The 23,422-nt window shown below is 28.3% G+C and overlaps 4 protein-coding genes across 6 annotated transcripts; 3 read left to right on the plus strand and 1 right to left on the minus strand.

Moving 5' to 3' along the window:
- Positions 1–877: 877 nt before the first annotated feature.
- On the plus strand, positions 878–15,552 carry LOC130664799 (TBC1 domain family member 9). 3 transcript variants are annotated; one of them, XM_057464898.1, is made up of 11 exons: positions 878–1,128; positions 3,640–3,806; positions 4,010–4,183; positions 5,650–6,013; positions 6,105–6,161; positions 6,251–6,455; positions 8,671–8,879; positions 8,955–9,448; positions 11,729–13,090; positions 14,124–14,242; positions 14,301–15,552. In XM_057464898.1, the coding sequence occupies exons 1-11, from the start codon at positions 1,085–1,087 to the stop codon at positions 14,520–14,522; spliced, it is 3,417 nt and encodes a 1,138-aa protein (XP_057320881.1). In that variant the 5' UTR covers positions 878–1,084; the 3' UTR covers positions 14,523–15,552. The 3 variants fall into 3 exon arrangements, with proteins under 3 accessions (XP_057320881.1, XP_057320882.1, XP_057320883.1); XM_057464899.1 differs by having other exon boundaries at positions 8,961–9,448; XM_057464900.1 differs by having other exon boundaries at positions 8,970–9,448.
- Positions 15,502–16,847, minus strand: LOC130664800 (40S ribosomal protein S21-like). Its single transcript, XM_057464901.1, has 4 exons — positions 16,747–16,847; positions 16,591–16,649; positions 16,156–16,291; positions 15,502–15,627 (listed from the first exon to the last, which is right to left on the minus strand). Exons 2-4 carry the CDS (start codon positions 16,638–16,640, stop codon positions 15,562–15,564), a joined length of 252 nt encoding a protein of 83 aa, XP_057320884.1. The 5' UTR covers positions 16,641–16,649; positions 16,747–16,847; the 3' UTR covers positions 15,502–15,561.
- A 1,554-nt stretch (positions 16,848–18,401) lies between these two features.
- On the plus strand, positions 18,402–20,235 carry LOC130664802 (ubiquitin-conjugating enzyme E2 Q2-like). Its single transcript, XM_057464903.1, has one exon. The coding sequence runs from the start codon at positions 18,792–18,794 to the stop codon at positions 19,965–19,967; it is 1,176 nt and encodes a 391-aa protein (XP_057320886.1). The 5' UTR covers positions 18,402–18,791; the 3' UTR covers positions 19,968–20,235.
- A 1,447-nt stretch (positions 20,236–21,682) lies between these two features.
- On the plus strand, positions 21,683–23,025 carry LOC130664519 (40S ribosomal protein S21-like). The gene is made up of 4 exons (XM_057464466.1): positions 21,683–21,782; positions 21,880–21,938; positions 22,238–22,373; positions 22,900–23,025. Exons 2-4 carry the CDS (start codon positions 21,889–21,891, stop codon positions 22,963–22,965), a joined length of 252 nt encoding a protein of 83 aa, XP_057320449.1. The 5' UTR covers positions 21,683–21,782; positions 21,880–21,888; the 3' UTR covers positions 22,966–23,025.
- Positions 23,026–23,422: the final 397 nt, after the last annotated feature.

Below are 23,422 nucleotides of genomic sequence, written 5' to 3' on the forward strand. Positions count from 1 at the left end.
AAACTCTTTTTAATTGCCAAGTATCGAGATAAATAGATTTATCTATATATCATTCGAATTACATTTAAATTACGCGGGAAAAAAGACGATCGTATTTATTTTCTTTAAATAAATTAATATTTTAATTATTCTGTCACTAAATATGACTGAATGTCACCGAATTTATAGCTATATTATTGATATCGCGTTACTTATTACAAAATGACAGATTTTTATACTTCCTTTTGGTTTTAGGAAGCTTCTCAAAGCCAAAAAAGTGCATAGAAAAAAAAAGGTTCATTGACAAAAAGTCTTTACTCGCTTTTTTTTTTATTTCATTATTTTAATATAATCCTGAAGTTAACAGACCCTTAGTAATTTTTGGATTTTTTTTTTGATCAAATCAATTATAAAAAATAAAAAAATAAAAATATGCACATGTAGAAAATTTAAAAACCTACAAGTGCAATTATTTAAAATATTTTTTTTTTTTATAATTTATTGATTAAAAAAAAAACCAAAAATTATTAGACGTCGGCTAACTTCAGTGTCATATCTTTATTGTTATTTAAAATTTACAAATTGTCTCACGTCTGTTACATCCACACTCATGAAAGCAACAAAAATAATTACATTTATTTATTTTTGATTATGACAAAGATAATGAATGACTTATACCTTCTCCAAAATGACTGACCCCAGTAGTCACTTTTTTTTATTTAATTTTAAATTTTTACCGCGGGAATTTCAAACAAAGAAAATTTAAATCATCAAAATTTTGTTTTAATTCTATCAAACTTTGTGTTTTTGAATTTTTCCCGCCATTAAATCTGGTAACAAAAAAACAAAACATATTTCTAAAGGCTGTAAATTTATTCAGTTGGCTAAGCTGTCAAAATAATCCTTACATCGAAAGAAGTTGTCGTACAGCTCGCGCTGGCTTATTATACTCCAATGTAGTATTAAAAAAATACATATATTTTTTTTTAATACTACATTTAATATAATATTAAGTCAGTTTATTTTCAATAAATAATTAAAAATAAAACAAATAAAGTGAGCAGTATGTGTTAGTTCCATATGTGCTGGATTAACCCCGGACAATATGTGGATAAAACCACAAGAAGTTCTACTCGCAAATGCATTTTGGTAAAAATATTAAATTTAAATAATAACACAATATATATATCATATTATTATTTATCATATCATAATATACAACTATCATAATTTAATAATCTATTTATGTCAGCTGTCAAATACAGCTGACTATTATTTTAGTCCTTTAAAAATTTCTTAGCAATTTTTAAAGTTCATATTTTACTTATATTTATTTTTGTTGACAAACTGCTTAATTTTTATTATTTTTTAAATCACTTGTCACTTTTTTTATTGGCTCTACTGCTGATAATTTTTCTATTGCGAAATAAAATACGTATTTTAACTTCGAATCACGGAAGGAGTTATCTATGCAATTGTTTATTATTTTTTTTTTCAACAAAATAAATAGAAAATTTTTTTTTATATTTGTAAATATATGAACTATTTTTCCAGCGGTAAGTTGATGCATTTTTTAAAAATCAATTTTTGTTAATTATTTATTGTTCAAGTTCAAGGACTGTATTGTTTTTTTTTTTTTAGTTTTAATTATGTGTAATGGAATTATTAATTATTAAATGACATTAAAAATTTTTTTTTTCATTAAAAAAACTTGATGTAATGAAAAAAAACTAAACTATTAATGTAATTTTAAATTACAGTTAATTAAATTGTAGAAACTGATAATTCTATTCTTATAAATAAATGGACGATACTGAAATTAGCCGACTAATAATTTTCGGATTCTTTTAAAAATGATAAATGATGAATTTAAAAAATAAAATATTTGAAAAAATTGCACGGATACACAGAAAAAAAAAATTTCTTGACACAAAAAATTTTTACTCACCCCAAGAAAATTTTTTCCCAGCCCAAGAAATTTTTTGCATTATGAATTGAAAACAAAAATTTTCTTACGGCGAGAACGAATTTTCTCAGAGCAAGAAAAAACTTTTTGAATCAATAAATTTTTTCTCGTCCCAAAAAAATTTTTGTGTTCAATTTAAAATACAAAAAAATTATTGCGCCCAGAAATTCTTTTTTTCTGTGTAGTTTTTTTAATTTTCTACATGTGTATATTTTTAGTTTTTTTTTTTGCAATCGATCTGTTGAAAAAAAAATCAAAAAATTGTTAATTGTCTGTTAACTTATGATACTGAAGTAAGCCGACGTCTGATAATTTTTCGTTTTGTTTTCTCAAGATAAATTATGAAAAAAAAAATATTTGAAAAAATTGCACCTATATTTTTTTGAATTTTCTAAATGTGCATATTTTTAGTTTTTTTTTTTTATGTCATTAATTTGTTTTAATAAAAATCAAAAAATTTTTGATCGTCTGTCTTTGAACTTTGAAAAGTATCCGGAAATTTGATTGTGAAAGTTAAACATTTTAAAACTTTTCAACGATACACTAGTCACAAAAATTGAGGGACATTTAAAAAATTGAAAATTGTTAAGTAATTTTCAAATTATACTGGTTAGCATGAGCGTGAATGTAGCAAACATTAGACAAATTTAAAATTATAAATAAACAAAATTTAGTAATTGTCATTAATTGTACATAAAATAAAATTTGTAAATACAAAAATATTTTTGGAATGTAAAAAAACTGTTACAATTCCTGATATATATTTTTTATGCGTAGAGAAAAAAAAAGGTAGTTCAGTATGCGTTAGTCATGTGAATCATGTACAGAATTATTTAGTACTACAAATAACAATCGTATTAGTTGAAAAACAATTTATTTTATCATTCAAATTTATAACATTTACTGTAAAAATTTTATTTAAAAAAAAAATTATAGAAGGTACTTTAGACATAAATCCAAAGAAAGAATGTGAATGTAGCAGACATCAGAGAAGTTTATTATTATAAATAAATAGAGTAAATAATTAATAAAATAAAATTTTAAAAAATGCGCATTTAAAAAATTGAAAAATTAATAAGTGAATTTTTTATAAATATTTTTTTTTTAATTATTTACTTTACTTATTTATAATTTCAAATTTGTCTGATGTCTGCTAGATTCACACTCATATAATATTTATATGTATCTGAAGATTGGAACGTTTTTCACGAAACGAAATGAACAGAAAAAAATCTATTGGATCTAGAATTCTGAAATGTTTCGCAAAGATACTAGTATGCAAGCCGAAAATTGCGGCTACCCCCAATTACCCCTTAAGTCATCTTTAAGCAGTCAAATTACATGAATTTTTATGAGTGTGAATGTAGCAGACTTCAGACAAATTTAAAATTATTAATAAATAGAGCAAATAATTAATAAAATTAAATTTAAAAAAATGCGCATTTAAAAAATTTTAAAATAAATAAGTGCATTTTTTAAAATATTATTTTTTTGAATTATTTACTCTATTCATTTATAATTTTAAATTTGTCTGATGTCTGCTACATTCACACTCATAAATTTTTTCCATAAAAACTGTAAAAGACTGAAAAGTTGTACAGAGGAAAATGAAGTTCATTTAATTTAATTTACTTTAGATTTTCAAAATAAATTTATTTAAAGTTTTGAAAATAATAATAAAATACTAAATTCAGGGTTACAGAGCAAGCATCAGTATATTTTGTATTACAAAGACGTAAAGGACATGGGAAAAGTAAAGGATTGTCATCAATATTGGTGGGTACACTCGACAGTGTATTCGATACTAAACCACCACCTTTTAGAATATTACATCAAACACCATCTTCGGAAGTTTACTGGGGTATTTATTGTGATCATCAAACATATTCATATTCACATTAATACACTCCATTATTTAACTTTTTTTTTTTTTTATCAATTGATAACAAATAGATACTCTATCAATAACATTTTTCATACAACAGCTGTCACTTTGAAGTAATAATAAATTTAATCTTCATATTGTTGGGAGTTTAATAAAAAAAATACATAAATTTTTTTTAGCTGTTGCATGTTCCTTGACACGTGATGAAATATCACAGAACTGGGAATGGTTACATGCAAATCTTATGGACACTTTGAAATCATTTGACAGCGAAGACGAAATAACTGAATTTGTTTGTTGTAAAATACAGTCTATTATTGCTAACAATGTTCCAGATTGTCAATTTGCAGAAGGTATATTTCGTTTTAATTATAGTTCAAAATCTGCCGCTAAAATTTTTTTTTTAATTTAAAAAATAAATTACGTCGGTTCATGTCTATTAGGGTGAGCCGAAAATCCGCTTTTTTTGAATTTTCATTATTAATACCAAAAATATTTTTCTTTGTACAAAAAAAAAATTTTTCGGAAAACAAAAAAAATTTTAGGTCAATATCTTAGGCTCGCCAAATCCCGCTAAAGCTAGAAGTTGTTTAAAATTTTTTTCCAACTTATTTTGATCGGAAATTTAACTTTCTACAAAAAAGATCCTATAATAAAATTACGGGAAGTTGATAGTTACTGAGATAATTGCAATAGTTAAATTTCTGGCTCGCCACGGCGATTTAAGGGGGATAGCCACTGTGAAATTTCAAAGAAAAAAAATTTTTTTTTTTTTTATTAAATCAAAGTGTATATGTTTCAAAAATATGTATCTAAAGTTTTATATGAAAATTCCGAATATTTTTGAAGTTATAGTCATTTTTGTGACAGCGCGTCAACTGACCGTTCCATCGACTAAAAACTTTAAACGCATTTTTCTCGAAACTACTTTTTTTGAACTGGTGGCATCTGTAATTTGCATAAATATCAACCGATTCGCAACTTTTTTTTTTGCCGTATTCGTCTATTCAGTAGCTATAGTTGCACATAGGGGATTTTGAAAATTTTGATTTTTAAGATTTTTTAGGGCTGTTTGAATCCAAATAAATGAGAAAAAATAACGAAAAAATTTTTAATATGTCGCCATTTTTTTTCAAATTCAAATTTTCAAAGTCCCCTATGTGCAACGATAACCACATGCATACAGATTATAACGCCGTTTGGTTTTTTTCTTTCTGATAATCCGTTTTTGAGTTAGAGATGACACCGTGGTGGGGGAAATTTTTTTGTTGCTCCACAAAAATGCTTATAACTTTGTAACAACATGATATTTTTTAATGAAAATTTAGGAGAATCATCTTCAATGTATACTTTAGAAAACAAAAAAAACCCGATCCCCAAATTTCTTTATTATTCCAGTCGAAAAAATTCCCGAAAATCACCTATTTTTTCGATCCTCACAGTGGCTATCCCCCTTAAAACAATTCGAAAAAATTCAATTTTTTAAATTGTTTTAAATAGATTTGAATCGACAATTGATAATTATTATTTGTCGATTCAAAACGATTCTATTCAATTAGATTTTCCTAATCGTTTTAAATGCAATCTAACTGTTAAAGTAGATTTACGAGTATTAGATTTCTCAATTTTGAATCGTTTCAAATACTTTGTGATCGCTTATTAGAATTTTCATTATTCGAATCGTTTTTAATCGTTTCTTTTAATCATGTAAAATTTTAAAAAATTATTTTCTGAGAATTTGAATAGCAAAATTCCTTTAAAATAAATTAATTGTCATTAATATGATTTATTATTAAATTTACATATTTATCATTCACAGAAGAAGATCCACAGTCATTTAAAACAGCATCATATAAATTTCATCAACTGTTTAATTTACCAAGCGACGATAAACTTGTCAATTATTATTCATGTAGTTATTGGAAAGCTAAATTACCGCGACAAGGATGGTTATATTTATCAGTAAATCATATGTGTTTTTACGCGTACATATTAGCTAAAGAAACAAAATTGTTAATAAGATGGGCTGACATTATTGCTTTGGATAAAACTAATTCTTTAGTATTTCCCGACAGTATTCGTGTTGTAACGCGAGACAATAAAGAACATTATTTTTCAATGTTTTTACATAAATCAGAGACCTATTCGCTAATGGAACAGCTTACGAATATTGCAATGAAGCGGTATAAATATTTAGTTTTCTTTAAATTAATTAATAAATTAATTACACTGTTAATTAATTATTATTAAATAAATTAATGCCATTAATTATAGATTAATTGATGAAAAAAGTGGTTTCAATGAAGACAGAGAGTTATTAAGTAAATTAAGGTACGTAAATAAATTATTACTATGCATTATTATTATTATTAATTATTAATAATAATAATAATAGTAATGTTTAATTTAATTTTTAACAGTAAAAATGTACCGAAGAAGCCTTCATTTTTAAAACGTGATCTTGACGCAAGAGCACACTCTGAATCATATAGATTACAGTTTAGATTACCCGGAAACGAAAAATTAGATGGTAGCATTGACGCAACACTTTGGACACCTTATAATAAACGTCATATCTGGGGAAAAATTTTTTTATCACAAAATTATCTTTGTTTTGAAAGCCGGGTAAGTTTATTGTTTATTAAAATATTACATAATATTATTATAATTTTTCTACTAAAATAAGGAAAACTGTAAAAAAATTATTTCCCGGGTCAAAAATAAAACTTGCCTAGTACCCCTGAGACCTTCAAGCATCCAACGGACGCCTTAATTTTGATCAGGATCGTCTAAGAAATTAGTAGAAATCCTACTAGGAAATTTGACCCTGCGGGAAGTTTTGGGGTTTTCCCTCAGGGTCAACCGTCTTCAGATTTTTTTCTTAATAATAATCTTTATTTGCGTTTGTACTGAACAACTTCCGTTTTTTTACAGTTTTTTTCCTTATTCTTAGTTTATTTACTTATTTACATTGATTGATGTCATTCATACCTGACTTAGCACTCTTACAATCAATCATACCTTATTAATGTAATTTGTTCCTTAATTTTCCCCGGTGTATAGTAGGGTGGGCCGAAAATACGCTTTTTTTGAATTTTCATTATTAATACCAAAAATATTTTTCTTTGTACAAAAAAAAAATTTTTCGGAAAACAAAAAAAATTTTAGGTCGATATCTTAGGCTCGCTAAATCCCGTTAAAGTTAGAAGTTGTTTAAAAATTTTTTTCCATCTTATTTTGATCGGAAATTTAATTCTCTACATTAAAGTTCTTATAATAAAATTACGTAAAGTTGATAGTTACTCAGATAATTGAAATTTTGTTCTAAAAAATATAATTTTTCAAGATATTATCACTTTTTCAGAGTAAAATATGAATTTTATCATATAAATTTCATGGAAAATCAAATTTCTTACAAAATTGGTCTTCTGGTAAAAACTTGAGATTTATAGATATTCAGAAACTGGCAGTTTTATGTTTAGATAGTCACATTTCTCGTTATTTGGTGGTTTTCACCGAGAATTGCTATTATCTTTGTAACTATCAACTTTGAATAAATTTTTATTAGGTCTGTTTTGTAGAAAATTGAATTTCCTACGAAATTTTTATGACAAAATTTATTTTTTACCCTGAAAAGTGATAATATCTTGAAAAATTTCATTTTTTAGAGCAAAATTGCAATTATCTGAGTAACTATCAACTTGATGTAATTTTATTATAGGATCTTTTTTGTAGAGAATTAAATTTCCGATTAAAATGTGTTGGAAAAAAAATTTTAAACAACTTCTAACTTTAGCGGGATTTGGCGAGCCTAAGATATCAACCTAAAATTTTTTTTGATTTCCGAAAAATTTTTTTTTCGTACGAGGATACATATTTTTGGTATTAATAATGAAAATTTTAAAAAAGCGGATTTTCGGCCCACCCTAAGTGTATAGTACTATACTTGTAATTACTCTACTTTTGACTTAGTACTGACTAGCTTTTGCACGCCTCGGAAGCGAAGCGGAGAGGTTGTGCTTTATAACCGACCTGTCAAGGTCACACGATTTCCACTCATTAAAGTGCATATATGTTTTTTCTATTACTCTTACACATTATGAAAAGCACATCAATATAAAGCTGAAACACTAATAAATAATCCTGATACTTTTTTTAATTTGTCTAATATGTATTAATATAAAAAAAAGTTCATTAAAAAAAATTTATCGTGGACGTCCATTAGTCTGTGGTTCAAAAAAACGGCGTGGTACGGATATCTCGAGAACGACTTGACGAAACTACTTAATTTTTTTTTCAAAATTTTCAGAAATAAGCAAAGAAGGTTCCTTTCGAAAATCACTACTGTAGGCCTTCTCGTTTTTTTAAAAATAAATCATTACGGTTAAAACCGGCAATCTTACATGCAAACAAACATACACTGCCGCCATTTTTCATTAGGAATGTTCTCCTTATTTATTTTTTTTTTTACTTTTATTACCGTATATTTACCATGGAAATTTCTATGGGAAAAGAGCGGGATATTCAATTTTATTCGAAATTTAACTTTTAAAAAAAAACATAACATGAGCGTTCGAGGCGTGCACTTTTGGATTTTCCAAATTTTTTTTCCTTTTTTTTTATCACTTTTTATCTATTTACACTTCTTTTGCTTCGTTTGTCTTTTTCCTGGCTAGGCTTTAAAATTTTCTTGTGTACTCTATGACTTCTCTGCTTGGCTTTCCTATCTCTAGTTCCCTCATTCTCTCTTGCTTGTTCTGTTATTATCTGAGAATATCTTAGAGTTAAAAACAATTTTAAAAAATTTAATTCTCAAATAAATAATAATATTTATTTACAGGTAAGACAATTAGTCAGCTTAGTAATTCCATTACGTGAAGTAAGACTAGTTGAACCAGCAGATCAATCACCAAGCTCATCAACTTCAACAGACAAATCAATTCTCGTAACAACACCTCGCTCATCATTTTTGTTCGCTCAAATTCACGACCGTGACTTTGTCGTACAGAAAATATCGGAACTTTTGGCCAAAACAAAATCAAATCAATTGTAAGTAAAAATTATTAAGATAAATAAATAATATTATTATTAATATTTACCGCAATAACTTAATTAGAAAATAAGAAACAGTTTTTATAGAACTACGAATCATGGATCAAATTATCAATCAAAAGACGACAGTGATGAGGGGAAAAGAAAAATTTGGTCACCGCAGCCGCCACTGATGACTCTTTTCAAAGCGCCATTGAGTACTGAAGCTGCTGTCAAACAAGAGTCCAAAGAAAAACAATGGGAATTACATTTTGCTGAGTACGGACGAGGGATAACTATTTACCGGACCACAGAAACATCTAAATTGGTGATACAAGGAGTACCGCAAACACTTCGCGGGGAAGTCTGGTTGACTTTCTCCGGCGCTATCAATGAAATGGCCATGAATCCTGGCTTATATCAATCATTAGTTGATCAGTCACTGGGTAAATTGTGTCAAGCTAATGAAGAAATAGAACGCGATTTGCATCGATCATTACCAGAGCATCCGGCATTTCAATCTGACACAGGAATTAGCGCTTTAAGACGAGTATTGTCTGCATATGCTTGTAGAAATCCTCAAATAGGTAAATTTTAATTTATTACTAAAATGTTTTGTAAAAAAAAAAAGAGAAATTAACCCTTTAACGGTGAAGTCCCCACTACCTCAGTTTACTAGACTCAGGTTTTGTCATCACCGAATTCACTCATCTGGTGGGTTTCTTTAGTGTCCCTTCATTTGTTATTCTAATGTTTCAATGACCCTGACAGCCACCCTAACCGCAAGTTAACTTAAAGTTACTGCCGTATTCTGAAGCCAATTTAAAAGAAAGTGGAGAGCAAACAGTTACGGTTAAGTTGACAGTAAATTGTCTGTAACTTGAATTCAATTTGACTACAAGTGTTACTGTCAGACAATGACGTTAAGTTGGTTGAAAGTTTCACTTCAAATTGACGGCATGTTTTTCTGTAAAATTACATTCAGATGGCAGTTGATTTGCATCAACTTGCACGCAAGTATTATCCAGCCGAGGCTTGCCAGAAACTTATTAAGTTAGCGGAAAATGTTTCACTGCAGAACTTGCTGAGCAAAGTGTGGCTATCAGGGGATTTTATATATTTTTTTTCATAATGTTGACTATCTCCGGCGGATCCGAATTCCGGGAATTTACCGAAATTTGCGGCATTTTTACCGTAAGCGCTGTATGTTTATTTCTACAGTTTTTATTATTATTATTTACTGTTTTAAGGCCATAGAGTCATAGCTCCTTGCGGCCCTCCAAAATACATTACAATGAATGTTAATTAACAAAAGTAGTATAATACAGATATTAGTAAAACATTATACATATGATACATAATACATACATCAATACATCACTCCATCATCAAATAAAAAATTTCATTAGAGGTTTTGACCAAATCACGCATTCTCTTCGCTCAACAAGAACTCAAAACATGATTTACGGAAAGTAGGAAAAGACGGTTGTGAAGTGCAGTATGAAGATAATCGATTCCATATTCTAATCGCACTTACTAAAAAAGATTTGTCATACTTCGTGCTGTGGCAACCTGGTACAACAAGCAAATCATTCCGTTCATCTCCCCTGCGCGGCCTATACTCACATATTTGCAAATTATCGCCAATAAGTCGCTTTTGCTGTAAATAAAGCGCTTTATAAATTAAACACGACATGAAAAAACTCCTCCTACTTCTTAGAGTTAACCAACAGTGCAATACTTTACTTTACGGTAAAATACCGCGTTTGTCACAATTTTACGGTAAATTATCGTTCTCTTACTGCAAGTTTGCGGTAAAAATACCGTACTCTGCTTTTAAAAAAGCCGTGCATTTACTGTAAAATACCGTAAATCTCCGGGGATCTGCCTGAGTACATAAGTAAATTATTTGAAATTCTAAAAGAAAATTAAATTCAACGTTTTTTTTTAAATTACGAATTTCCCATAATTTTTTTTTTTTCCAATTCTTATCTTTAATTCTGAGGACCTCATACGTATGGTTAGTGATTCGAGTGGACAAATATCCGGTTATTAACCGGTAAGTTATTTGGCTATTTAACCGGTAAAATATTCATTTAAATGATAAATATCTACTTGCATCTAATGTGTACATAGTTCAGTATACTAAGTTTTAAAAGCAATATGGCATACTGAACTTTTTTTTATTGAAAAAATTATTACAAAAAAATAAAAAATAAATTTTATTTTTAAAAAACTTGATAAATTTTAAGTGCAATTTAAAAAAAATGTTTTTTGTTCTAATTTAATTATTGAAAACAAATAAAAAAAATTAAAAACGTCAGCTAACTTCAATAAAAATAAAAAAAATAATAAATTGCATGCCGCAGATTCGAACCTGGGTCGATGAATCTCAAATTCTTCTGTTCAACCTACTTTGTTATAACAGAACTCTACAGAAGATCGTATTTCAATACTAAAGCTGCATTTGACAAGATCCGCGAATAACCTTGATCAATGTTTCACTTTTATCATTTTTAACTTTTTATTTATTAACTCAATAATATTGAAAGATAATAGATAATTGCTAATAATTTTTAGTCTACATTGTACACATCTTCAATCGCACATCAACGCCACCCACGGAACAAAATTAACTACCTTGGTTATTTATCCGGTAAATAACCTGCTGAAAATTGGTAAAATAAGTAAAATATTTATTTCACCGGTAAATTCTCTTCCCTACGTATGGTACATGTCAGAGCTCACAATACACACTAACGCCGATCCGCGCTCCCGCTTGACAGTCTGCAAAGTGGAGGAAACTCCGAGAAGCGTTAAAGGGTTAAAAATAATGATGGTAATTAATATTTGAAATTTATCAACAGGATATTGTCAAGCAATGAATATCGTAGCGTCCGTTCTTTTAATTTACTGTTCAGAAGAGTCAGCCTTTTGGCAACTGTGTAACGTCTGCGAATCTTTACTTCCCGATTACTATGACAGACGTGTCGTAGGTGCTCTTGTGGATCAAGGACTTTTAGAAGAATTAGCAGAGGAACAATTACCGACACTTCACGCGAAACTTCAAGAGCTTGGTTTGATCCGCGTGATATCATTGTCATGGTTTCTCACAATATTTTTAAGCGTAATGCCAACAAGTAGCGCAGTCAATATAATGGATTGTTTTTTTTACGACGGTGCTAAAGTTATATTCCAGATAGCGCTTATGGTACTGGAGTGGAATCAAGACAAATTACTGGAGTGTCGTGATGACGGTGAAGCCATGCAATTATTAACGGACTACCTTGGCGGTGTTTACAATGACGAAGGCCCTGTTTTACCCCGGCCTGTTGACAGCGCAGTGCCACCAAGAAGTATATCAGTACAAACTTTGATATATGAATCGTATTCACGCTACGGGACATTATCAATTGGCAGAATAGAGCGACTGAGATTGAAGCATAGGCTGCGCGTTGTTCAGCATCTAGAGGAAGGTATAGAAAAAAATGTGATAAGGAGCATCGTCGTTGATAAATTTATGACCAGCGATGAGTTACAAGAGTTACTTAGTTTAGTCCGCGAAGAATTGATGAGTCAACGTAAATCCGAGCCCGAAAGATACGACCCTACGCAGCCGCCTTACGAGGCATACAAAGTTGACTTTGAACTGTTTCGCATTCTCTTTGGCGGATTGTCCCCGTGGGGAAAATGCACACAGGCCGAGTCATTGGCGGCACGATTATTCCGTCTGATGGATCGCAACCATGATGGTTATCTTAATTTCCGGGAAGTTGTGCAGGCTATTGGTATCACGGCAACTGCTGATGCTGCTCAGCGATTAAAATTACTCTACACGTTACATTTACCCCCGCTATTAACGCCTGTTGACATTGACTCGCCTACTCATTCAGACGGCGCTGAAATAGCTGCTGAGGCTACGGATTTTTTTGACACCATGGAGCAGAGTGTTGCTTCATTAGACTTGTCAATTAGTCTGGCCGAAGAACCGTCCCCGAGTGGATTATCACGCTCTGTTAGTTTGAATAGTCAGCAAGGCGACCAATCTTGGGAGAGCCAAAGTATGGGCAGTCTGAGATCGATGCTTGATTCCAAGGAAAGTCCTTTAGATTTGAAACATGTTCCTAAAATGTCACAAAGACATTTCATTGCGCTTTGGAAAACTCTTTATGATATGTTCCCTTCACAACCTGAAGACCAGGACATTTATCATTCAATTGCATCAATTGGTAAATTTATTTTTAAATAAATACTAGGGTGTTTAAAAAAGATAAAAAAAAATTTCTTTCTCGGGAACGGGTTCAAAGATTTCATTTAGATGTAAAAATACGCCTGTGACAACTAGATTTAATATTTATATTAAGAGGTTCCGCATCGCACTTTTCAATTTTCCATAAAAATAACATGGAAAAAATTTTTTTTGCGACTGTTGAATTTAATAATTAGCTAATGATGCGTTGTAGGAAAAATCTGCAGACACGGTTTGGTAGGGAATTGTATGCTCTACAAAAAAAAGTCTCTTATCATTTTTTGATAAATCCAATTGTTCAAAAGTTATGTGAGCTTGAAGTCAAATTTATAGCAAATTTTGAGATCTTTTTACTTTTCCGGCGAAACTATCAGACTTATCGCAAAATGTCATAAGATCTTTTTTGTAGATAATTTTATTTCTGACAAATTACCTCTGATAAAATTTTTTGAAATTCCGCATTGTTTCCAAGTTATTTTAATTTTAATGTCAGGCTCTTAAAAAAAATTATGTCCGGATCGATTTTAGAGCTTGACATTAAAATGAAAATAATTAGGAAACAATGCGGAATTTCGAAAAATTTTATCAGAGGTAATTTGTCAGAAATAAAATTATCTACAAAAAAGGTCTTATGACATTTTGCGATAAGTCTGATAGTTTCGCCGGAAAAGTAAAAAGATCTCAAAATTTACTATAAATTTGACTTCAAACTCAAATAACTTTTGAACAATTGGATTTATCAAAAAATGATAAGAGACTTTTTTTGTAGAGCACACAATTCCCTACAAAATTGTGTCTACAGATTTTTCTTACGACCCATCGTTGGCTAGTTATAAAAATAAAACAAAAATTTTCATGATATTCTTATGGAAAATAGAAAAGTGCGTTGCGGAACCTCTTAATTTTAATATTAACTCTAATTTTCACAGGCGTATTTTTATATCTAAATGAAAATTTTTTTTTCTTAAATACCCTAACAAATACTATCGATACTTAATTATTTATTTTATTAGGTACACTATTATTGCAACTTGGAGATGTTGGAAAAAAATTTTACGTTGATCGTGAAGAATCTGAAGACAATTTACTAATAGCTACTAATAGTCAGATAAAAACCCAACGGATTGAGAGAGTAAGTTAATTGCTCAGTACAACACTGAACTAGTTATAAAAAATTATCATTTTTTCAGTCGCCAGATCGTAATGGAAATCCGTCGACGAGTAGTTCATCATCGGCGGATCCAGATTGGTCAATAACCGTCGAACAATTTTTAGCTTCAGCTTTAAATGGTGCGCCGATAACAGAATTTTTTAGCAAACGCGCAAATTTAATCGAAGCTATCGCAACACTTCGTAACCGAAGATTCAACAGAGTGCACTCACTATCAGACACTCCTGTACTCCACGTCTAATGTGATTATACGAAATAATTGTCAATAATCATTTTTGATAGAAATTTTTCGTACTGGAATTTTGGTTATCCATTTGATATATAAATTTGTATGATGTTTAATGCATTGATTATTGTAATGCATGCAATGATAAATAATTAGTCCTATCATAATCAAAAATAGGATTATTATCTAGTTTAAATAATTAAGTTATTTAGATTTTTTTTATATTTTAATATTTAGTATTATGAAGTATCGATTCCGTGTGTCAATGGGTCAGTGTAATCAAGAAAAATCAATTGTTAATATTTATTATTTTTAATTATGAATTTGCGAGATAATACTCAGGGTATAAATCATGAAGAAAATTTATCATTGACTTGAATGATTCTGAAGTTAGCAAACAATTAAAAATTTCTGGATTTTTTTTCGATGATTTAATTAAAAAAAAAAATATGCACGTGTAGAAAATTTAAAAAATCCAAAGATTATTAGACGTCAGCTAATTTCATTATCATTGACTTGATTAAAAAAAATTGTAAATTTAAAAATACTTTGTCTCTGCTATCATTTATTTTTCTAATTTTAAAAGTATAACTGCAATGATAAGATATAAAAATATGAAATAGGTTTCCATGAGCCTCAGATTTTAAATAAATTTTTTTCAATCCTTTATAAATAATTATATGCATAATAATAATAAATAGCGGATTTATTTTCACAAATATTGTATTTTCTAGATAAGTTTTATTTTTATATCGACGGTATTGATGAACTGTAGATTACCACTATTATATACTTAGCTCAATTCATATCTATTTTTTTTTCTTTTTGTTATATATTAATTAATAATGTATATAAATATGGAATATTAAATTGATTTCATTTATATTGTTGTACCTGTTCAATGTATAATATATATTAATTTACATCAATAAATAAGTATCGTTTCTTAAATTATTTATTTAACAAGGAATTAAATAAGAGAGGAGTAAGAAAGTATTTTTTTGTTGATGTTTATTTTTTCATTTATGAAAAGTTATCGAACGTATGAAATAAATTAATAATTCTTGGCAATAATTCCATCTTTTTTGGCCAATCGCACAATGCAGTCATCAGATTCACCCTGTAAGCAAACGAAATTTATTTAATTAGTAATCTAATAAATTAATAAAATATCATACTGAAGTTAGCCGACGTCTAATAAATTTTGGTTTTTCTTAAAAACGATAAATTATAAAAAAAAATATTTTTAAAAATTGCATCTACAGTTTTTTAAATTTTCCACATGTGCATATTTTTTTTTAGTAGATTTGTTGAAAAAAAAGTAAAATATTATTAATTCTGTCAACTTCAGGATCATAATAAAATTAATAATATTTCAAATTTGTGATCCTGAAGTTAGAAGACAATTAGCAATTTTTTGATTTTTTTTCAACAAATCAATTACAAAAAAAAATAATAACTAAAAGTATGCATATGTAGAAAATTAAAACAGCTGTAGATGAAATTTTTTGAAATATTTTTTTTATAATTTATCGTTTCTAAAATATCCAAAAATTATTGGACGTCGGCTAACTTCAAGATCATTTAAATTTTTGAAATATAATTCAAATGCTGGAGTTTTAAAAGTTTAAATAAACAATTTAATTACCATACGACGAATAGCTCCACAAATTGCATAAATTTTGTGGGTGTCTGTCATACGTCCAGTTGTAGGATCGATATCAGCAAGAGTCAGTTGAATAGATGCATGATCTTTAGCATGAATAATTTGGTTGCTTGCGGAACTGTGAAAAAATAAAATTATTAATATTTAATATCAAGTAATTGTTGTGATAAATTATCATACTAGCATAATTGCGCAATTAAAATAAAAAAATATAAATTTTATTCTGCAGCGCCAACCAAAAATCCTAACCTCTATTTTTTTAAATAATTAAAAATAAATATTCTTTAAAATATGAACTAAGATTTGAAAATAATGTGTAATTAAAAAATAAAATAATAAATATTTATAAAAAAAATTATTAATTGTTGATAGATATTATTATTTAAAAACTTATTGACAAAAACACGTGTGACTTACCATTTCCTCGGCCAGTAAAGGTCAACGAATTCTTTTTGGTCGTTCTCCATTTTAATAAACTGTAAAATAATAAAATAATGACATTAATACCATTAATATAAATATTTGTTATGATTTATATTATTAAATTGTTATATTTATTGATAGTAAACTTACGATCTACACTATGGACGTGACGTCTAAAGCGGAAAGAAAGACCGGCGCCATTTTAATTTTTAAAATAGTAATGGTGGCAGCACAAGTTATTACAGAAATTTGAATTTTTATTTTAAGGACATTATCAGTCAGTGCTCTCCTTTTTTCAAAAATATTCAATGACTTTGAACCGTCATAAAAGTTTTAAAATTTATTAAAATAATTTGAAGAAAATTAAAGAATTAATTAAAAAAAAGACAACACAGTTACAATTTCACCGAGATATAGATTTGAATAAATATTATTTACAGCAGTCAAACCCCTGGTTAAAAATACTGATTAAAAAGAATTAAAAATGATGAAATTCGAATTGTTTTTAATAATTTCAATTCTTTTGTTCGTATATATTGATAAACAGTTTGCATGGAGTGGCCGTTTCTAAATTTTTTTCAATCAGTGTTTTTAACTAGGGACTAGACAGTTACTTGACAGAAACTCGATATTATACTGGCTTAAAGTTATTTAAGTTTAAAGTCAAATTTATAGTAAATTTTGAGATTTTTGTACTTTTCCGGCGAAACTATCAGTCTTATTACAAAATGTCATAGAAACTTTTTTGTAGGTAATTTTATTCCTTACAAATTATCACCGCTAAAGTTTGTCGAAATTCCGTATTGTTTTCAATTTATTTTCACTTTAATGTCAAGCTCTTAAAATCAATTAGAAATCTATTTTTTCAAGAGCTCGACATTGAAATGAAAATAACTTTAAAACAACGTAGAATTTCGAAAAACTTTATTCGTAATAATTTGTAAGGAATAAAATTATCTACAAAGAAGTATCTGTGATATTTTTTGATAAGACTGATAGTTTCGCCGGAAAAGTAAAAAAATCTCAAAATTTACTATAAATTTGACTTGAAGCTTAAATAACTTTTGAACAGATGGATTTATCAAAAAATGGATTGAGGCTAACCTTAATATCATTATTAAGAGCTCGGAATGGTACCAAAATTTGTATTTTTAGTTATACTTTCAATTTTTGAATACCATAAAAAAAAAATTGTTTCTTTTTTTTGAAACACCCTAATAGATATACACACTGATAGGAGGATTTAATAGTATTTAAAAATATTTCTTAGTATTTAAGAAATTATTTCTTAAATATACCAACAAACATTTTTAAACACTAAGAAATTCTTCTATCAGTACATTCATAATTGAGTAAATCGTTTTGTTTAATCAGGGTAGCTCGTTTTGTTAATTTGTTGATATAAAATATATACTGCAAAGCATGAAAAAAAAACACTTAAAATATCAACTGATATTTTGAGACATTTCATCAGATAGTTCAATAACAATCATATCAATTAGCTATATTAAAGAAATCCTAATTATACTTATAAGTATATAGCATATATCCTATAGAAAATAGTAGACCATTGTTTGATTTTGTAAACAAATAACATCCCAGGTGGGACAAAAAAAAATGACTATGTACATAAAGACTTAAAACATCTTCATATACAATGCGTTCTTAGTTTACTTTCATCGTCATTCTATTAATTTAAAAATATTTCAAATCGTTGTTCGTTTACTACTGTCCCTTTTACTGTCAATTTGAATCTTATACCAGCCATTGAAATATTCCGCGATTTTGGACTTATTTTTGACCCATATGAACACTCGTTGTCATTAATGTCATCCCCCGGACTATAGAATCTTAATCTGACAGGCGAGACATTAATGACAACGAGTGAAGTCATCAACTACTTTTGCCGCCTATTTATCGGATTAGTTCAAACAAGAGTCGCTAAGAATTCAAAAGAGTGGGGGCTGTTTTATTAATTACTATTGTAGATCGTAGACTGAAAATTTTTCACTCTCACCTCAAAGTCGCAAGTGTCACAAGTACAGAGTATAATTTACCAGTATACCACATATTTAAGAATAAATATATTCATCAACGGTTGCAAAGTGAATTGATAAATTATTTGGTGTTCAATTATTCTCTCAAGTGAATTAACTTTCGATATTTATTAATTATTTGGTAGTTCTCTAATACAAATGGCTTGTTTAAAAATTCTGAAGCAAGAGATAAAAACTATTCAGTCTGTATTTCCAAAAGATCATGAAAGATTTCAAATAATTTCTGCAAGCGTGGACGAACTTAATTGTAAATTTGTTGACAAAGACGGAAAAAAGTATGAAATTAATGCTAGTATTACTGAAACATATCCTTCGACTCCACCAATATGGTTCGCAGAATCTGATGAACCTAGTGTATTAAATGCTGTTAAAATTTTAAGCGACACGTCTGGTGATGACAATCGTGTAATAAGACAAGTAGAAATTTTATTGAGAGAATTGTGTCGCCTAAATTCTATACCTGAGCCAGTGGATCTTGAGAAATTGAAAATTGATCCAAATTCTTTGTCATCAGAGCCCAGTACTAGTAAGACTGTAGCAGAAGAAGTAGTAGCCGATGAAGTTCCAGCTGAAGATGGAAGTGATGTAGATACTGAAGACGAAGCGAGTGAGCATGATGATGATCTTGATGAAGATCTTGATGAAGAAAGTAAAACTAAAAAAATGAAGACTGAAGACATGGATGCAGAAGGATTAGCAGCGTGGAAAAAATTGCAAGAAAATCGAAGGAAAAATATTTCAAATAAGGCTTCGTTAGCTAACTCACAAGCTACTGATCGTTTGATGAAAGAATTGCGTGACATTTACCGGAGTGATAGTTTTAAAAAAAAACTTTACACCGTCGAATTAGTTAATGACAGTCTATACAAGTGGAATGTCGGAATAAAGTCAACTGATCCTGATTCACCATTGACCAAAGATTTAGAACGTCTCAAAGAAAGCGGAGGCGGAGATCGTATTCTTCTTGAAATATTATTTGACAGCATGTATCCATTTGTACCGCCGTTTGTCCGAGTAGTTGAACCACTTATGACTGGCGGTTTTGTGACACCAGGAGGTGCAATTTGTATGGAACTATTAACAAAACAGGGTTGGAGTTCTGCGTATGCAATGGAAGCCTTGATAATGCAGATATTAGCGACTATGGTCAAAGGTAACGCACGTGTACGTCGATTTGATAATACAAAGCCCCCTAGTAATAGAAATAACCCTAATTTTCGATATACTCTTTACGGTGCGGTGAGATCATTTGGAGATGTTGAGAAAATGCACAGAGATCGAGGTTGGTATACACCCCCAAATGAAGAAGGCTGATTAATTAACATTTGAAATATATCTGTTGGATATATGTAAAAATATATACTGCTTGTGAGACTGTTACTATTAAAGTAAAAATTAATTCATTATTTTATTATTAATTTTTCATAAAATTGTAATTTCTTATATAATTTTATTTTATTCTTATGTTTATTCTAGTGAATAATGACGTTTAATTTAAATTCAATTTCTCAAAACTTAATTTCAGAAAATTATATATAACTTTTTAATTTACTCAATTATTTTTTTTGTAACTTTTTTGATGACACGATAATAAAATTTGTAATTTTATTTATTCGTTGAATTATTTATTTATAATTAATTACGTATATTCATAATTCCTTATTACGCTATCAAAAATATCCATATGGGATGGAATTCAGCTTATTATAAAAAGGAATTAAAAAATTATCAACTAAGGCGCACTTAAAGCAGATTGTCAAAAATCGTTAGCCCTAATGGCTCAGCTCAAAAATTTCTTGATTCTAAGATTTCTTTACTCCATTACAACATTATTCCAAGACAACTCTACCCAAATTTCTGAGAAGAAGAAGAAAGTATTTTCCTGCTTACTGAATTGTTTACTTTTTTTCAAAAGTTAAGTTAGAGATGTCTTAGAATAATGATGTAATGGAATAAAGAAATCTTGGAATCAAGAAATTTTTTAGCTGAGCTATTAGGACTAACGATTTTTGAATAAAATTGGTACAAGGTAGTTAGGTTCTGAGTGGACATGGCAATCTGTCCACTTAAAACATGTAAAATAAAAAAATAAATTTACAACGAATTTTACCAGTGGCTCATTTTGAAATAAATAAAATAATGGAGTTATCTTAAAATATGTAGAACAATAACCAGTCGGGTTCTAATTTTTCCGTGTGTGTAATAAAAATCAGTGCCATCCAAATTCAAAAATTCCCATGAATCCACTCAACTGCGACAAAAACCGCATATCCTATAGACTGTATTGGTTTCTATGCGGTTTTTGTCGCAGTTGAGTGGATTCTATGGGAATTTTTGGATAGGGATAATGTCGACTCGTCGCCAATAGTCTTGTCAAAGGGTCAAAGGGTCAATCAAGTATTTTGCAATCCACGGACAGGATGTCCTGCGTATTCCCTATTAAAAAATTCCCATAGAATTCACTCAAATGCGACAAAAACCGCATAGAAACCGCAAAAACCAGTACAGTCTATAGGATTCTATGCGGTTTTTGTCGCATTTGAGTGGATTCTATGGGAATTTTTGGATAGGGTTTTGAGAGATCATCGATGTGAATCTCCATGCAGTTAATTATAAATTTTCCAAATGCGGAGTTATCTATACTTAGAATTTTGTTAAATTTTAATTTTCTTTCAATTTGTTGAATATTATAAATCTTGGAATTTCATTTATTACCTGTTGATAGGAAATGATTAAGATAAATTAGTTGAACTGTATAATTATATTACAAGAAGTCATAACGAACAAATTATTTAATTCTGTTATTGTTATTACTCATGAGATTAGACCTAGGGTTTTCTTTTATATACTTATTATAATAATTTTAAAGGATGAAAATATCCTATAATTTCTCACTACAAAAAAAAATTAAATTACAATAATACTTATTTAGAGTTAATTTGAATTTACGCGGTAAATTATAGTGTACTCTTATTGGCTAATAAAAAATAAACTGTGAGCCAATAGAATTATTTTAAACTTGAAAAAAATGAAAATGATGAGGCGACTTAGAAAAAAAATTTTTGTGGCAACCCTGCGTTGATCAACGCGCTCTTTCTTTTTTCTTGACACATGTCCATTGTGTAGATCGTAAGTTTACTATCAATAAATATAACAATTTAATAATATAAATCATAACAAATATTTATATTAATGGTATTAATGTCATTATTTTATTATTTTACAGTTTATTAAAATGGAAAACGACCAAAAAGAATTCGTTGACCTTTACTGGCCGAGGAAATGGTAAGTCACACGTGTTTTTGTCAATAAGTTTTTAAATAATAATATCTATCAACAATTAATAATTTTTTTTATAAATATTTACTATTTTATTTTTTAATGACACATTATTTTCAAATCTTAGTTCATATTTTAAAGAATATTTATTTTTAATTATTTAAAAAAATAGAGGTTAGGATTTTTGGTTGGCGCTGCAGAATAAAATTTATATTTTTTTATTTTAATTGCGCAATTATGCTAGTATGATAATTTATCACAACAATTACTTGAAATTAAATATTAATAATTTTATTTTTTCACAGTTCTGCAAGCAACCAAATTATTCATGCTAAAGATCATGCATCTATTCAACTGACTCTTGCTGATATCGATCCTACAACTGGACGTATGACAGACACCCACAAAATTTATGCAATTTGTGGAGCTATTCGTCGTATGGTAATTAAATTGTTTATTTAAACTTTTAAAACTCCAGCATTTGAATTATATTTCAAAAATTTAAATGATCTTGAAGTTAGCCGACGTCCAATAATTTTTGGATATTTTAGAAATGATAAATTATAAAAAAAATATTTCAAAAAATTTCATCTACAGCTGTTTTAATTTTCTACATGTGCATACTTTTAGTTATTTTTTTTTTTGTAATTGATTTGTTGAAAAAAAATGCAAAAATTCTTATTTGTGTTCTAACTTCAGGATCACAAATTTGAAATATAATTAATTTTATTATGATCCTGAAGTTGACAGAATTCATAATTTTTGACTTTTCTTTCAACAAATCTATTAAAAAAAAGTATGCACATGTGGAAAATTTTAAAAACTGCAGATGCAATTTTTAAAAATATTTTTTTTTTAATTTATCGTTTTTAAGAAAAACCAAAATTTATTAGATGTCGGCTAACTTCAGTATGATATTTTATTAATTTATTAGATTACTAATTAAATAAATTTCGTTTGCTTACAGGGTGAATCTGATGACTGCATTGTGCGATTGGCCAAAAAAGATGGAATTATTGCCAAGAATTATTAATTTATTTCATACGTTCGATAACTTTTCATAAATGAAAAAATAAACATCAACAAAAAAATACTTTCTTACTCCTCTCTTATTTCATTCCTTGTTAAATAAATAATTTAAGAAACGATACTTATTTATTGATGTAAATTGATATATTATACATTGAACAGGTACAGCAATATAAATGAAATCAATTTAATATTCCATATTTATATACATTATTAATTAATATATAACAAAAAGAAAAAAAAATAGATATGAATTGAGCTAAGTATATAATAGTGGTAATCTACAGTTCATCAATACCGTCGATATAAAAATAAAACTTATCTAGAAAATACAATATTTGTGAAAATAAATCCGCTATTTATTATTATTATGCATATAATTATTTATAAAGTATTGAAAAAAATTTATTTAAAATCTGAGGCTCATGGAAACCTATTTCATATTTTTATATCTTATCATT

The sequence above is a fragment of the Microplitis mediator genome, chromosome 3 (genome assembly GCF_029852145.1).
Source record: "Microplitis mediator isolate UGA2020A chromosome 3, iyMicMedi2.1, whole genome shotgun sequence".
In the NCBI taxonomy this organism is placed as follows: Eukaryota; Metazoa; Arthropoda; class Insecta; order Hymenoptera; family Braconidae; genus Microplitis; species Microplitis mediator.